This window comes from Colobus angolensis, unplaced genomic scaffold (genome assembly GCF_000951035.1).
Source record: "Colobus angolensis palliatus isolate OR3802 unplaced genomic scaffold, Cang.pa_1.0 Scaffold41, whole genome shotgun sequence".
NCBI lineage: Eukaryota > Metazoa > Chordata > Mammalia > Primates > Cercopithecidae > Colobus > Colobus angolensis.
In genome coordinates this window covers 14,146,154-14,163,862 of record NW_012117488.1, presented here as the reverse complement: position 1 = coordinate 14,163,862, position 17,709 = coordinate 14,146,154, and the positions used below count along the sequence as shown (strand labels likewise).

General features: G+C 43.1%; 1 protein-coding gene across 5 annotated transcripts in view; it reads left to right on the top strand.

Moving 5' to 3' along the window:
- CCNY (cyclin Y) overlaps window positions 1–17,709 on the top strand; it is a 319,561-nt gene that overhangs the window by 265,995 nt on the left and 35,857 nt on the right. For 4 of the 5 annotated variants that reach the window (XM_011956158.1, XM_011956157.1, XM_011956156.1 and 1 more), the window contains 3 exons: window positions 5,515–5,550; window positions 9,508–9,565; window positions 9,658–9,777. In XM_011956158.1, coding sequence (XP_011811548.1) covers window positions 5,515–5,550; window positions 9,508–9,565; window positions 9,658–9,777 — 214 coding nt within the window. The remainder of the gene's footprint in view (window positions 1–5,514; window positions 5,551–9,507; window positions 9,566–9,657; window positions 9,778–17,709) is intronic. The other variant, XM_011956159.1, reaches the window with a different exon arrangement.

The following is a 17,709-nucleotide window of genomic DNA, read 5'->3' as shown; positions in this document are numbered from 1 at the left end:
CAACCCTGTAATCCCAGCACTTTGGGAGGCCGAGACGGGCGGATCACGAGGTCAGGAGATCGAGACCATCCTGGCTAACACGGTGAAACCCCGTCTCTACTAAAAAAGCTACAAAAAACTAGCCGGGCGAGGTGGCGGGCGCCTGTAGTCCCAGCTACTCGGGAGGCTGAGGCAGGAGAATGGCGTAAACTCGGGAGGCGGAGCTTGCAGTGAGCTGAGATCCGGCCACTGCACTCCAGCCCGGGTGACAGAGCGAGACTCCGTCTCAAAAAAAAAAAAAAAGAAAAAAAAGGTTGGGTATTCTTTCAGTGCTCACTCTTTCTGTAGACATAATTTTTTATTTTGAGAAGTTGATTTTCCTATTTTTCCCCTAAATGCCAACAGCTGTGGTATGAATTTAGAGTTTGTCAGCCACACTTTGTGCCTCTGCAGCCAAACCCTCCCCACCAAATCCTCTGACAAGCATAAGATGATGATCAAAGAAAAGAGTGGAGGGTGCTGGGGAGCCCCTTTGCGCACTTGGCCGCACCATCAGGGTCCTTGGCCTCCAGGGCCAGGGAAGCGCTAATGCCCATCACAGCCCTGTCTATGGCTCAGCCCCTCTGTGCTGCTAGAACCCATGCCTTCTTGCCCTTCAGAGGTTTTAGGATTGTCATGTACGTTGCTAATTTAGCTCTGGGTAAGAAGTAAGACAAATGCAGTGCCAAAATTCACAAATCCATTTTGTTTTCTTGTGCAAGAAAATAGCATTTACTTCCTCCCCAGCTAAGTGGCAAAAGCCGCTGAGCAAACCCTATAGTCCAAATGTTCTGTTCTTTGTTAGGGCTCCGGCCCTTCCTTGGTGAAACTGCACCATTTTCTGAGGACTTGGCCGAGCTGACCAAGCCTCTGAAGCTGGGCACTCAGGGTCCCCCAGGTCCCCTGAGTTCTTTCTGTGTCCTAACTGAAAATCAGAGTGCCTTGACCACTCTCTGGCCTGGTTAACTTGGATTTGATAAGGGTGGTAAGAGCCAGTTAACTCTGTGGCTCACCAGGGTTAATTGATCTGGTTAGCCACTCTGGGCAGAAACTAAAGGAGGCCTTAGGCACTTGTCTGGTAGGGTAGACACCAATGGGTGGTTCTGTCTGGAGGTGAGGCAGAAAAGATTAGCAATGTCACAGCCCTCCTCCGTCAGACAGCACCTTCTTGGCTCCTGGGCTGTTCCCTGAGAGACAGGATCATTCTGGCCCTGCAAAGGAGATATGCCTGGGGGTCCTTCACCATAGAACCTTATAAACAAGATACAGGCTTTGTTGCACAGATTGACACTGAGGGTGGCGGTCTATGCCCCTGCTTTCCAGGGGCCGGATGGCACCCCGTTCACTGCCAGCATGCACGGTAAGCCACTCAAGACTGCTCCACCTGGATGGAAGGACACTGTTTCCCACCTTATGTCCCTTGGATGGGGCTTCATGGCTGAAATAGGGGAAATAGAAACAATGACTGGCACAGCTAAGGTGAGGAGTGCTGCAAAAACAGGGGAAACTGAAAAGAGACCAGAAAAAAAGGGAGATCCAACAAAACGGGTGTCAAGGAGCCAAATTTGACAAGACCTTCTAAAGACAGGTCCAAAAACAAAATAGACAACCCAGTACAATTCTCCTTAGACTTTTAAAAACCCCCAAAGCCAGAGCCACCAGTTCACCACTAGGGTTAATCCTAAACCCTGGACACTGCCTCTAGAAAAAAACCCAAGGACAGAAGGTGGTGAGCACTGCAGCCTCTACACTGACAAGAAAGCAAAGTTCTCCTCAATGTGGTGCCATTCATTGGTTCCCTCGAAACATAGTTTTGACTCTGGTGGCTCCAGGGCTGAGCGTACTCCATGCCTGCTGATCCTCACAGTTTCTGGGCCCCTGACTCGTAGATATGGATCCAGAGATCCATCCACCTGCCTTTGTGAGATGAGCACGCCTCCTGTTACAAATTAGACATGCTCCACTTACCCACTGTGGGTCTGCATCTCAGTCCCAAAACACATTTTAGGGAGAGACAGTCTCCTGGGAGCTGCCTTTAGAGGAACGCAGACAAATTCCATCCCTGGGCAAGGGTGATAAGAGCCACACTCCAGGGGGAGGCCAGATGACAGCCAGTATATGACCCCACCCAAGATAGATTCTATAGATACACATCTCTCAGGAAGACTCAGAAAGATAACAGCAGCTACTCAAAAACGAAAGTGAGTGAGGATTGTGCATCCTACACAGAACCCATACAACAGCTGTGTGTGGCTGATGCAAAAATGTAACAGCACCTGAAGGATGATGGTTGATTATGAAAAACTAAGGTAACTCTGGCCACACATGCTGCGGTCCCAAATGTTAGCCCCAAAAGCTAACTGTTTGTTTAGGAATATGAAAGACTATCCTACAACAAATCTTTCTGGAACATACCCTTAGACCCAGAGTCCTAGGACATGTTTGCTTTCACCAGAGAGGCCCTAAGTGAACCCTTCAGGCTTTCCTCCAGGGGAGCTCACAGAGCCCCACTACTGCCTTGGCTTGATGGCCAGAGACCTGGCTGTTTGGGTGAATGCCTTGCATATTGCCTAAAACATTGTATAGATAATATGTCACTGACTTACACAGGTTTGAGTCTTTTAAAAAAGGCTACCTAAAAGGTTCTAAAACACCTACAATTCCCAGAGGATAGGTTGTCAATGAACAGAAAGTCCAGGAACCAGGGGACACCATAAAGTACTGGACATGGTCTAGTCGGGTGAGGCTGGTTTTTCCAACAGCCATATTTGACAAAAGACACAGCTGCAAACAGTTGAAATATTGCAGACCGTTCTAGAGCCACTAAGATATGAAAGGACCTTCATTTCCACTTGGCCCACTGTCTCAGGCCATCGTACTGCCTAATTAAAAGGGGGCACAGTGGCACAGAGATCCGTTTTTGGGGTGATTCCAGCCTTAGGTTTGACAAGAGAGACTGTGTGTAGGGTGAAGCTGCAAGCCTGGGCCTCATTCAGTTGTCAGCTGACAGCCTCTTTGGGCAGTCACTTCCTTCCAGGTGACTGCTAAACTAGTCCATGGAGCTGTACCGTACCTGAACCCTCAGCCTGGTGGTCTCACTTCCTGGGCTATAACCTTGAATGGAAATTGGCCTACAGAGTGGCTCTACTTTTCCTGGAGGTCTTAGGCCATGATAATATCCAATCTTGACTTTAGCTTGGGAGACAGTAATCGTGGGGCCCTGAAGGTTCTCACCCGTTCAGCAGAAGCCAGACACTAGGGGAATAACAATAATAGTAACTTTTCTTTTAAAAGTTAATGTAAGATCATGCTTTTATATACTTTTTTTATTTGATCATAATTACAACTCCACGATGTGGATTGTATTGTTCTAATTTTATAAATGAGGAAATGAAAGCTCTGAGAGGTGAATTAGCACTAATAAAGAGGAAGGAGCCAGGTTCAGAACCCAGGTTGATGTGGCTTCAGTCTAGTGATATTTCTACTGCTGTATGCTCCCTCACAGGGGAAGCAGGAACATCTTCTTTCTCAAAGACGTTAATCATGTGAAACATTTCATTGAAATGTAACATTAGATTAGAAGAACAGTCATCACAGCATGACTAGTAAATGAATAAAACTTAATTCCTCCCTTTCCCAGAGGCTACATGGTCAAAACGGAATGGCACACAGCCTTATACAGGCCAGAAATCCTGACAGCTACTGTCTGAACCTGAGTTTTTCCCATTTATAAAATAAAATCAATAACATCTATTTTTTTCTTACAGGACTATTAACATATGTGAAAACACTTTGAAAACCTTATTACTTTTTATAAATTCTGAAGCCCTTTTACCCCAGTTACAGTTTCTTCATCAGCTTCAATGCTTTTCAAGATGTTAGAAGAAAAAGGATGTATTAGCACTTATTTGCTCATGAGTACTTTCAACACTAGGCCGAAGTCATTTAAACGAAGAGCTCTGGAAAGGGAGAGGTTTAGAATAATATAAGAGAGTGAGATTAGCTACTGTCATGTTAAGTCACAGGGAACATCTGAGTGCTTTGGAATCCAAGGTGCATGCTCATGTCTCTAAGCCATTGTGGCTGAGTAAGCGGAAATGTTTGGGCCAAGTCAGTACCCTGAGAGGATCAGAACACTGTCTGCTGCAAACAGTTACCTATGTTCTTAGAAGCTTAAAAATAATTTTTGGCCTCCTCAATAAATTTTAATGTAAAACAAAAATAGTGGAAGTATATAGACAGATTTTGAAAGAGGAAATTTTAAAAAATTGTCCAGAACATGAATAACCCTGCCAACTTGATAGGAGTTTAAAGAAACACTGGTAGAAAAAGGAAAACTTTTTTTTTTTCAGCTGTCCAGTTGGGAGACCACTTGGTCATAAGATTCAGGTCAGTGTCAGTGAGTGCTGGTCGAAACAGACGCTGCTGGGGAGTCCACTGGTGTAGACTTTCTGCGAAGATGTTTGGCAATATGTGTTGAGAGCCTTATCATTGTTAATGACTTGAGGTCAAGTGATTCCAATTACAGGATGTATCCTTATGGAAATAATATAGTTGTATATTGCACAAATATTGGGATGTTCATTATGGTGTTAATTATAATTGCAAAGTATTAGAAACAACCTAAATGTTCAGTAGTGGGGAATAGTTAAGTTTTCGACAACCATATGAAGGAATATAATCAGCTATTTAAAATCATGTTTTTAATGATAAAAAAGTTAACATGACAAAAGTTAAAAGTAGGATGCAAACCTGTCTCCTTACACACATAATTTATAGAAAGCTATATATCTTAAGCCAATAGTTGTATTTTCTAAATATGTTCTCCAAAATTTCTATAATGAATATATTTTCTAGTCAGAAAAAAAATTATTTTAGAAAAGAAGTTCAGAGAAAGGGAATGTAGTTGTTCATTAAATTCAGACCTTTTAAAATGTAAAATAAAATTTTAAGTAGTGCTGCAAATAAAAGTTACAGTACCATTTCAGCAAGTGAATGAATAACTTGAGCAGATTGCCCAGAGGTTATTAAGGGAAAAATAGCAAACTTCTTGGGTGACATTCACATTTTTCTGGTAGTTATAAAGAAACCATGAATTTTCTAAACTAGTAGGTTACGAGTTGGAGATTTCTAAAGGTGTTTTCTTTATACCACCAATGTTTTACATAGTGTTTTTTTTGTTTTTTTGTTTTTTTGTAAATACAAGTGAGAAAAGCTGAAAATCTCTGAATAGAAAGAACAGTTTGCTTCTAACTATCGCTTGAAGTTCTTTTGTTTCTAGAAGAGATGTAATATTATTCCTGGGAATGAGTGCCAGATTGATTTACTCAGAAGAGGACATTTCCCTGATCAGTATTGTGAATGAAATGAGACTGTTCAGAAAGATTGTTAGGCTTTGACTTCTGTTTAAATATTTATGTTCAGACTGTGGCCAGGTAATGTGTAAGGTCTTGAATATGCTCATGGACACTGAACCTCTGCATTTTATTTTCACAGTGTCGCTCTTGCAATATATTATCACATCAAAAACAGGTATGTGGATGGTTGTGTGCTAAAAACATCATACATTATCTTCTATTATGTTGTTCCTTTTTTTTCATATTTTAGTTGCCTAAACCTTTGAATTATACATTCTTAACTCATATTTTCATAGAATTTCTAAAGGTAGTATAATTTGCTAAAACTTCCCAGGTAAGTGCTGAACTGCTTTCGAATCAGAGGAAACCAAATGAGTGTGGTTGAAACCAGCAAAACAGACAAAGCTTCTCAACGATGTTTGGCTTCCTTTTTGTTCTTTATTTTCTGTAAAATTTATTTAAACATTCTATCTTTTGTAAAATGTCATTTTAAAAGTTCACTGGGTGCAACTTTAACATGAAAAAATGTTTAATTTATAGTTTGAATTCACTAAAGGCAATTCTGGTGTAAATTTAGCAGGCATAAACTATTTTAATGTAGAAGCCCTCTCTGATGTAAGTGTATCTGGCAATAGTTGGTTAATTTTAAAAGTCAGTTAAAACGGAGTGAAAAAAAAATCTACCTTACACATTTTATTTCAACATAAAACATGTAAGAATACATTCATTTGCCAATTTTTTAAAATGCAGCTTCAAGACATTTGCTTCAAGCACAGGACATTGATTGGAGAACCAAAATTTATTTCTTTCATAAGCCACAGCTATAATTAATTCATCCTTTCCAAGTTTTTTTTGTCAGTAGTGAGAAAGCTTGAGGACAGTTGCATAACAGATGAGTATAAAATCTTTCCAGTTTTGACCACACCTTATCTACAGCAAATTTATTTTTAGTGATTTCCTTTTATCGAATCTTTTCCAAAGCATCCTCCTTAGTTTTCATGAGGACATAGCCACTCTCATGGTAGTCATATTTCATGCATAATGTGACAATCATGTATGTTACATGAGTCTGCTGGGTGCAGCTGGTGTGAACTAGTTTGGGAACAAGCAGAGCCACCACATGCTAAGTGCAGAGCGCAGCCAGTGGGAGCCCCACACCTTGTATCTGTTTACAAAGCGTGGTTAGTCAGTGCAAGGCAGGTTGGATGACAGCTTCTAATGAACAGTATTGGAGAAAACACGAATATCCAGAAGGAGACACCTAGAAAGGAATTCTCTGTGATCATCTATTTCCATACTGTAATTGTGATTCATGGTTCTTTATGGTGCTTGAGAATTTTGGATTTAAGAACTTACTAAACAATACAACTTTGGAACCCTAAATCTTGAATTAGAGTAATGTTATCAATGAAAGTGTAGATTTTGTTGCCTGTTTTTATACTAGTTCAAACTTTTTAAATCTGTAAAGCTTAAGAAACAGTGTAATTCCATTGATGAAGCTCAGTTGTGCTTTCAAGACAATTTTGCATTAGAATCTCTATTTCTTAGTACTTAAACTGTGATGGATCCTGAAGTGAATGTAGCCAGAGCTGATAATAGTAAGAGTTGGCTTTGTGAAGTGCCTACTCTGACTCCTCTAGTCAGTTCTTTACATGCTTTAATAACAACTCCTTAAGGTGATGCTGGTATTTTCATTTTACAGATAAAGAAATTAGAGGCACAGAGAGATTAATTTGACTAAGATGATACAACTAGTAAACTGGGGAATTGGGAAATGAATGCAATCTAGCACTCAGACCACTAATCATATTGCTCTCCTAGATTAATGGTGATAAATTGCACCAAAAGTAAGTGAGTGGAAGTAGAGAAAGTCTAACTGAAAAATTGAGCATTGTAAACAAGCATGATTAATATACAAATAGCCACCTGCATGTCTCTAGATATGAGGAGGCATGTCCATCTGCACGCCTGCTCCTCGCTGTCATGCTAGGCTGGCCTTTGGTGCTGGTGATAGACCTGTTAGCTTGATAAAGGTGGTGTGGTGCTGTTCAGCTGGGACACATAGCTTTTAGTGCAAATAAGGAAACAGTCTGCTTCTCAGAGGATTCTCCAGAATTCCCTTTCCTGAGTCTTCTTAGCTTGAGCTCTTAACTCTCATTTGTATTTTTAGACTCTGTTCTCATTTTAAAAATTACTTCAGGCAAATGTTTCTCTAGAGTACTGGATGCTTTCAGGGGCCCTCGTTCTTCAGCAAAATTGAATGGGTCTCAACTGCTGAGGAATGGGGTCCTGGGCCAGACTCTGTCTCTTGTGTGGCATCTTGAATGCCTCATAGAGATTCAAGATTTGGTTTATTTGAAAACTCAGTAAATAAAATGAGGGAATCCGCTGATTCTTTGTAGCCAGGGTTGGTGTCAGAGTGTAGCCACGTGCACCCAGAAGCTGCTTTTTGCTCACAGACTCCCTGCTGGGTTGAACCTTTCTTTCGTTTGGATTGATCTGTGTCTCTGCTGCCTGTGTTCATACAGGCAAATGTAAATGAGCATAGGTGTGAATGCCCAGAGCTTTAAAAATAATTGCTGTGACCGAGCGCGGTGGCTCGTGCCTGTAATGCCAGCACTTTGGGAGGCCGAGGCAAGCGGATCACAAGATCTGGAGATCGAGACCATCCTGGCCAACGTGGTGAAACTCCGTCTCTCCTAAAAGTACAAAAATCGGCTGGGCGTGGTGGCATGCACTCATAATCCCAGCTACAGGGGATATTGAGGCAGCCTCTACAAGGAGACTGAGGTAGGAGAATCGCTTGAACCTGGGAGGTGGAGATTGCAGTGAGCTGAGATTGCGCCACTGCACTCCAGCCTGGTGACAGAGCGAGATTCCGTCTCAAAAAAAAATAATAATTGCTGTTGTGCAAATGTAGGAATGAAAATTGAGCTGTTTTGTTAAGCTCTTTCTCTTTTATTTTTACACAGATGCTAAATTTCTAAAGCAGATATTGTAATGTTTGCAATGATGAGTGTATGTTAGGGACAGGTCTGTAGCCTTCTGGAGTTCTGAAGCCTGACACTGAAGCACAGACTATGGAAATTACACGCAGTTAGCCAAAAGTTGTTGTTTCCAAGTTTGGTTGTTTACAGAAAATTTTTTAGGCAAAACTTAAATTTCATGTAACAGATGAAAGCAGAGCTGTCACAGGTGAGGTACAGAGGGTCCCCACAAAGCCCAGCGGCCCATGGCACTGTGTTCACAGTGAAAGCTACCTCATTAAGTGGTTCTGTGCACGTACCAGCCTGTTAATAGCCAACTATTCACTTACAGGTTATTGACTAAAGACTTTTTATCTGTCACCTTTTGTTTTTCAGTGTAAAATTGTGAAACTTAATGAAGTAATGACGTTACATGTTGTGAATAATAAGACTGATCTCTAGGATACATTGAGTATTCATTCTTACCCTGGCACTTCTTTCCTATCACCCACAATATGGTAATGGCTTAAGCAGATCCATCAACCTTTGCTTGGAAATAAGATGTCAAATTTAAGTCATTTGCCTAGATTTGGTTCATTTGAAAACTCAGAGCATTAAAATTAAATTTTTACTTAATTTAGCTAAGTGTGGTTTATAACGTTTATTTCTTTGGGCTATTTTAATCAAAAGTGATTAAGTATTGCACCCAAGAAAAATCATTATTCATGAATAACAGTTTAGCACTGACTTGTGTTTCTTGAAATAGTCGAGTTGATTGGGTACAGTGGCTCACACCTGTAATCCCAGAACTTTGAGAGGCCAAAGCAGGTAGGTCTCTTGAGGTCAGGAGTTCGAGACCAGCCTGGCCAACATGGTGAAACCTTGTCTCTACTAAAAATACAAAAAAAAAAATTAGCCGGGCATGGTGGCAGGGCACCTGTAATCCTAGCTACTTGGAAGGCTGAGGCAGAAGAATCGCTTGAACCCAGGAGGTGGAGGTTACACTGAGCTGAGGTGGCACTGCTGCACTCCAGCCTGGACCACAGAGTGAGACTCCGTATCAAAAAAAAAAAAAAAAAAGTCGTTGAATTAAAATGTATTTTTGTTTTATTTGAATGACATTCTTGCAGAAAGTAAGTTTCATTTTCTATTGTTTTCCCTACCAGGGACCCAGATGGAAGGATGCTCTTAGATATTTTTGATGAAAACCTTCACCCTCTTTCGGTAATCTCCTCCTCCTTGTGTTTCATGAGATGATTTAATTCTTTTTTGCTCTGATCGGGAGAGCAGTCATCTGAAAATATTTTCTTCCCCAGAAATCCGAAGTGCCACCAGATTATGACAAACACAACCCAGAGCAGAAGCAGATTTACCGGTTCGTTCGGACACTGTTCAGTGCTGCTCAGCTGACGGCTGAATGTGCCATCGTCACCCTGGTAAGTGCCCTCAGGATGGCCACACCCAGCCCCAGCCGGGGTGGTTCAGGGCCCATTCCTGTCACTCAGCGGAGTGGGGTTTGAGCAGGGAATCCTCACCAGGTTACCCTGTGGACACTGTGGCATAAGCTTCAGTGTTGTCATTCTCCTGGGAGAATAGAGGATAGATATCCCAGAAGAGGGTGTGAAGATTGTTCCATAGCCCCCACCTAAAGTCATTTGTGAAATCACATTCAAATCCAATAAATGCTGAAATTAAAAATGCAGGTAAGTAAAACAGTAGGACTAAGGGAGTGATCAAATGGCCAAGGTACTCCCTATAAACGTCTAGGTTTCCTGGTGTTGATTCCCTACAAAGATTGTAATAATATTAGTAAGATATGATGAATAAACATTCATCTTACATGAACACTTGGAAGGAGTGTGTATGTTCTTAGCTTCTGTTCTGTGACTTTTGAGTAAATATGTCTGCAGGATATTCAGAGACAGTGTGGAGGTAATGTATATTTTAAGACTCAAGAAAAAATAAAAATTTATTTTTATGGCTGGGCTCCATGGCTCACATCAGTAATTTCAGCACTTTAGGAGGCCAAGGCGGGAGGATCGCTTGAGCCCAGGAGTTTGAGATCAGTCTGGACAACATAGTGAAACCTCGACTGTACAAAACTTAAAAGTCAGCTGGGCATGGTGGCACGTGCTTGTGGTCCCAGCTACTTGGGAGGCTGAGGTGAAAGGATCACTTAAGCCCAGGAGGTGAGGCAGCAGTGAGCTGTGATCATGCCACTGCACTCCAGCCTGAGGGGCAGAGTGAGACCCTGTCTCAAAAGAAAAAGTATTCTTGGATTCTTAAAATGTTATACACTATTTAGGTCAAATCTCACTTGGGAAATAGATTTAACAATGGAACCCTTTTTGTCACTGACCTTTTACATTGTGTGTAACTTAGATGAGAAATTAGGTTTACCTGTGCATGAGCTATCCTGGAGATCAGAATACCATTTCCTGTAGTTTCTGAGAAGAGACAATTGTCTAGTAGAAGCCTTACAGGCGACCGAAGGACTCTTTGTGTCTCCGCCACATGAAGAGCTGTATGCTCTGAGACTAACTGAACAGAAACCCTGTTGGCTTGTTTGCTCATTCATTCATCCGTTCATCCATTTGTTCATTCCTTCTCATTGAACTCGCAGCCTGAAGGATAATAGAAAAATCAAATAATCATTAGATGATTAGGAATGATTGCAGGTTCCTATGTCATAATTGAGAAATATATGTATTGCCCAGCTTTGTTCCTCAAAGGGATTTCAAGTTCTAACCAAAACACACAACAGGGCAACAGGGTTGAGATTTTTATGTAGGGAAATTGAGTGAAGGGAAAAGACGAGTAAGAAAAGCAGATGAAACCATAGATAAAATTAGTACTGGACTACATGCCATGAGGAAGGGTTTATTTTGAAGTTGCTGTAGATGGAAGGGGGTGGGGATTTTTTCTGCCTTTAATTCCTGAGAAAAATATGGCCTGGCTGTGAATGATAGTGCCCTCCTGGTCGGGGTTATTATTTAGCTTGAAGGATGTTCATGTCCTGTGGAGGACAGGGCCAGCATTTAAACCCCACAGCTCACCCACTGTCTGCCTTGAGAGAACATCTAACAGGCATCCCTCACTGCCCTCTGCATCACTCACCAAAGATGACACGGCTGATAAGTTCATTTCTTTGGAGTAATGTAGGACTGGCACTTTTCTTGTGAATAATTATAACTATTGAAATCTTCATTTGTCCTATGAAATAGACTGGTGTTGGCCAGGATGCCAGTTTGCGTGGGGGTCTTGTTGGTTGCAGCTGGAGAGGAGCAGCCTTGGAGGCCTTCGTGGTGGGTGCAGCGCTGCAGCCTATCCCCTGGTCACTGCTGTCTGCCGAGGCTCAGCCCAGCTGCATGCTTGTGGGCAGAGGGCATAGAGATGTGTGCCTTGAGCAAGACTCTTGTAGGATTGTTCTTCCCTCCTCATGTTCCCTAGAGTTAGAAGTAGTCATTCAGGACAAGTCCGGCCTAGAGTTGACAGAGATGCATTCATTAACCTCTTATTTTCACTGGGCATGTGTTTGGCATCTTGGCATGCTGCTCAGGAGGCGATGGGGGAGGAAGAGCAGTTAGTCCTGGCCCTGCTTCCCACACGGAGTAGCACTGCAGCCTGCTGTGGACAGAGAGCCTGCAGACCCTTCAGACACCCAAACCGACTTCACCCGAAGCAAGTATTTCACAACAATAACTTAGGATCACTAAGTGTATTTTTTAGCCTTGTAGAATATGCTGAAAGCTCTCCTATGGATACTGCCACATGAGGAAATTGGAAAGGGAGCGAGGTAATTGATTCGCACCTTGCTGAGTTATGTAGAGGCCTTTGTGGTGTTCCCGCAGCAGCTGGGGGAAGCCAGACCTGTGGTGAAGTGGGCAGAAAGGCCTTGGCATCCAGCTGCCCCTCCACGAGGCCCTGCCCTTCTTCAGGAGTCACCCAAGCTGGCTGATACTGAGAACCATGCATAGCACCCACTTTAGTCCCAGGTGGTACCTTGACAACACGAAAAGCTCACCGCCAGTTTGAACTGGGATCTTCTGTTGGAAGGATGAGAAAGCCAGAGGCCAAGGCAGAAGGAGATATTGGAAGGTCCAGGCAGGTCCCACTTACCCCTTGTCCTGTAGGTCTGGAAGGACATCAGTCTGTAGAATGAGGCCCACTGTAGGTTTCTCTTCCTTCTGGCTGCTTCTCTCACCTTTGCACGCTGCTGTGACTCTGGGGTCTTAATGTGCAGGTCGGCTTTCTTGCTTCCGATGGGATGTGACAGGACAGTATGAATAGCTTTTCCCACCCTAGCTTCATCGCCTTTCTGTTTAAGGCCACACACCCTCTAACTCAGTCTCCTCTTTCAATTTTGGAGGCCCCAGTTCCTTTGGGGTCAGATGTTCATGTGTAGAAAAATCAGTCATGACCCAGAGCTGAAGGAGCTTGGTCCTGCTCTTTTTTCTCACTTTGCACTCTCCTCTATTCAGAACCTATAGTGGTTCCCATCTTCCTCAGAGGAAAACACAAAGCCCTTACGTGACTGACGGGGCTCAGCAAGATTAAGCCTCCCTTTCATCTCTGTCCAGCTGCCTCCACTCTACTCAGTGTCATGCTGCAGCCACTTTGTTCCCTGAAAGTACCAGACACACACCTGCCTCGGGACTTCTGCACCCAGCCCCCTTGGCACCCAGCCACCTCCGACCCAGGCATGCTTGAGATGCGTCCTGCCCTCCTCCTCCTCATCTTTGCTCAAAGGGTACATCAGGGAGCTGTTGCCTGGCTACCATATCTGAAGTTGCAGCCTCCCTCCTGCACCGCACTCCCTGCTCATCACTTCCTGCTTTTTCTCCACGTGTTTATCACCTGTCAGCGTGCTTTAGGTTGAAGTCATTAATTTTATTGTTTTGTCAGTAAGCCCCATGAGTAAGAAATGTTTTGTCTTTTTGTCCATTTGGTTCACTACAATATGACCAACATCTGGAACGCAGCCCAGCTTATAATAAATGCTCAGTAAGTATTTGTTGAACATGTAGTGAGCACAGGAATAACTGCCTACTGGCTGAAGTACATGGTAGTGATGTGCCTGAAACATAAGGAGCATTTAATACCTATTCATTATCTTCCCCTGCCCCAGTAGCTTTAGAACATTTGACACATATTCTGTCATTTCATTGCTTAAGCTTTTTTTTTTTTTTTTTTTTTGAGATGGAGTCTCACTTTGTTGCTCAGGCTGGAGTACAGTAGCACAATCTCAGCTCACTGCACTCTCCACCTCCTGGGTTCAAGCGATTCTCCTGCCTCAGCCTTCTGAGTAGCTGGGTTTGCAGGCTTGTGCCACCATGCCCTGCTAAGTTTTTTGGATTTTTAGTAGAGATGGGGGTTTCACCATGTTGGCCAGGCTGGTCACTCCTGACCTCAAGTGATCTGCCCATCTCAGCCTCCCAAAATTTTGGGATTACAGGCATGTGCCACTACACCCGGCCCTGCTTAAGCTTTCTGAAGGGACAGAGGCAAACTTTTCAGTTTCAGGGACATCACTCAGCTGAACCTTGATTGAGCATTCCATGTGAGGTTAGTTCTGTCTGCAGAACCACAGCAATAGAAGAGGGAGAAAGAGGAAGTTGGTGATTGATGGGGGGATTCAGGCATAAGGGAAGGGGGACCAAGAAGAGACGGAGGTGGCAAAGTGACAGCTGACCAGACAAGAGGGGGTGCGGTCCCTTCCTTTATTCCCTATTTTTTAATAGCTTTATTGATACGTATTTTATATACCATTATAATTCAGCCATTTAAAGTGAGCATTTCAGTGGGTTTTAATACATTGTACAACCATCACTCCAACCTAGTTTCAGAATATTCCCTTCACCCCATATAGAAACCCCTTACCCTTTGGCATTCACTCCGCATTCTTAGCCTCCACCCAGGCCCAGGAAACCACTAATGAAATTTCTGTGTCATTTGCCTATTCTGAACATTTCATATAAATAGTATCTCATATGATAGTTCATGACTGGCTTCTTTTACTTAGCATATGTTTTCGGGATTCATCTACATTGTAGCATGTATAGTATGTCCTTTATTGCAAATAATATTCCATTGAATGGAGATATATATATATGAGGCTATATATGACTATGAGACATATATGACATATATGACTATGAGACATATATATGACTATATATGACTATATATGAGACATATATATGACTATATATATATATATGCCACAGCCCCAATCCCTGTTGGAGTGAACAAAGGAGGACGAACGCAAGAATAAGACAAAGACAAAAGAATCTATTTGGAAGACGGGGTCAGGGGTCTCCTTGCTTTTAGTGAACAAGGACCCTGAGCTTCTATAGCCCTTTATTGAGTATAGTATTTGTAGTATAATATTTATAGTATTTATTGAGTAAAGGAGATAGGGAGAAGGGGGTATTTGTCAGTCAGCTGCTTGACTTAGTGCAGGCCTGCACAGCTGCATTCTCTGAACAGTAGTCTCCAGATGTTCCAGTAGATAACCTCAGGGAGCACGGCGCCAGGGAGTTATTGCTATCAGCAAACCTTCTGGTGGCAGGCACAGTTGTGAGTTTGCCCACATCCTGCATTCATAGTGAACAGTTTGCTATTTGATCATATAACCTCCAGTGGAATGCTGAGTTGGTCACAACCCACAGGCCTTCGGCACTATATGTATATGTATATGTATATGTATATGTATATGTATATGTATGAGAGAGAGTGAGTGTTTGCCCTCCTTGTATAAGGGTTTTGCACCTAAGGTTCAACCAACTGCAAATTGAAATTGTGGTTAGGCCTGTGATGGTTGTATCTGTGCTGAACATGTACAGACTTTTTCTTCTTGTCATTATTCTCTAAACAAAACAGTATAACAATGATTTACCTAGCATTTACATTGTATTAGGTATTATAAGTCATGTAGAGATACATAAGATGATATGCACAGATTATACGAAAATGACTATGCCATTTTATTTCAGGGACTTGAGCATCCTCAGATTTCAATATCCGCAGGGGGCCCTGGAACCAACCTTCCACAGATGCTGAGGGTGGCTGTACTTTATTTTGTTTACTCATTTATCAGTTGGTGGACATTTAACTTGTTTCTACTTTGTGGCTCTTATGAATACTGCTGCTGTGAACCTAAGTTTGTGGTAAGATTTATGTAAGTTTATGATGTAGTTTGGCTGTGTTGCCACCCAAATGTCATCTTGAATTGTATGTCCCATAACTCCCATTATTGTGGGAGGGACCTGGTGGGAGATAACTGAAACATGGCAGCAGTTTCCCTCATACTGTTCTCGTGGTAACAAATAAGTCTTACGAGATCTGTTGGGTTTATCAGGGGTTTCTGTTTTTGCCTCCTCCTTATTTTCTCTTGCTGGCACCATGTGAGAAGTGCCTTTCACCCTCCACCATGATTCTGAGGCCTCCCCAGCCATGTGGAATTGTAAGCCCAATTAAACCTCTTTTTTTTCCAGTCTCGGGTGTGTCTTTATCATCAGTGTGAAAACGGACTGATACAGTAAATTGGTACCGGTAGAGTGGGGTGCTGCTGAAGATACCCAAAAATATGTAAGTGACTTTAGAACTGGGTAACAGGCAGAGATTGGAACAGTTTGAAAGGCCCAGAAGAACACAGGAAGGTGTGGGAAAATTTGGAACTTCCTAGAGACTTGTTGAATGGCTTTGCCCAAAGTAGTGATAGCGATATGGAAAATAAGGTTCACGCTAAGGTGGCCTCAGATAGAGATGAGGAACTGGGGAACTGGAGCAAAGGTGACTCTTGTTGTTTTATCAAAGAAACTGGTGGCATTTTGCCCCTGCAATAGAGATTTGTGGAACTTTGAACTTGAGAGGGATGATTTAGGGTGTCTGTTGGAAGAAATTTCTAAGCAGCAAAGCATTCAAGAGGTGACTTGGGTGCTGTTAAAGGCATTCAGTTTTATAAGGGAAGCAGAGCATGAAAGTTCACAGAATTTGCAGCCTGACAGTCTGATAGAGAAGAAACACCCATTATCTGAGGAGAAATTCATGCAGACTGCAGAAATTTGCAGGAGAGAATGTTAATCCCCAAGACAATGGGGAAAATGTCTCCAGGGCATGTTAGAGGTCTTCAGGGCAACCCCTTCCATCACAGGCCTGGAGGTCTTGGAGAAAATGGTTTCGTAGACTAGGCCCAGGGTTCCTGTGCTGTGTGCAGTCTAGGCACTTGCTGCCCTGTGTCCCAGCCACTCCAGTTATAACTAAAAGGGGCCAAGGCTCAGCTCAGGCTGTTGCTTCAGAGGGTGGAAGCCCAAGCCTTGGCAGCTTCTGTGTGGCATTGAGCCTGTGGGTGTCCAGAAGTCAAGAATTGAGGTTTGCCTAGATTTCAGATGTATGGAAATGCCTGGATGACCAGGCAAAAGTTTGCTTCAGGGGCGGGGCCTTCGTGGAGAACCTCTGCTAGGACTATGGGGAAGGGAAATGTCGGGTCAGAGCCCTCACACAGAGTCCCTGCTGGGGCACTGCCTAGTGGAGCTGTGAGAAGAGCTACCCCAGAATGGTAGATCCACCAGCAGCTTGTACCATGCACCTGGAAAAATTGCAGACACTCAACACCAGCCTGTGAAAGCAGCCAGGACGGGAGCTATTCCTTGTAAAACCACAGGGGTGGAGCTGCCCAAGACCATGGGAACCCACCTTTTGGATCAGTGTGACCTGGAATCAAAGGAGATCATTTTAGAGCTTTAAAATTTGACTGCCCTGCTGGATTTCAGGCTTGCTTGGGCCCTGTAACTTCTTTGTTTTAGCCAATTTCTCCCCTTTGGAATGGCTGTATTTACCCATTACCTGTACCCCCATTGTATCTAGGAAGTAACTAGCTTGCTTTTGATTTTTCAGGCTCATAGGTGGAAGGGACTTGCCTTGTCTCAGATGAGACTTTGGACTGTGGATTTTTGAGTTAATGCTGAAATGAGGGACTGTTAGGAAGGCATGATTGGTTTTGAAATGTGAGGACGTGAGATTTGGGAGGGGCCAGGGGTGGAATGATGTGGTTTGGCTGTGTCCCCACCAAAATCTCGTCTTGAATTGTGTCTCCCATAATTCCCATTGTTGTGGGAGACACCTGGTGGGAGATAATTGAATCATGGCACCGGTTTCCCCCATACTGTTCTTGTGGTAGTGAGTAAGCCTTATGAGATCTGATGGTTTGATAAGGGGAAGCCCCTTTCGCTTGGCTGTCATTCTCTCTTTGCCTGCTGCCATCCGTGTAAGACGTGACTTGCTTCTCCTTGACTTCCGCCATGATTGTGAGACTTCCCCAGCCATGTGGAACCATAAGTTCAATTAAACCATCTTTTTTTTTTTTT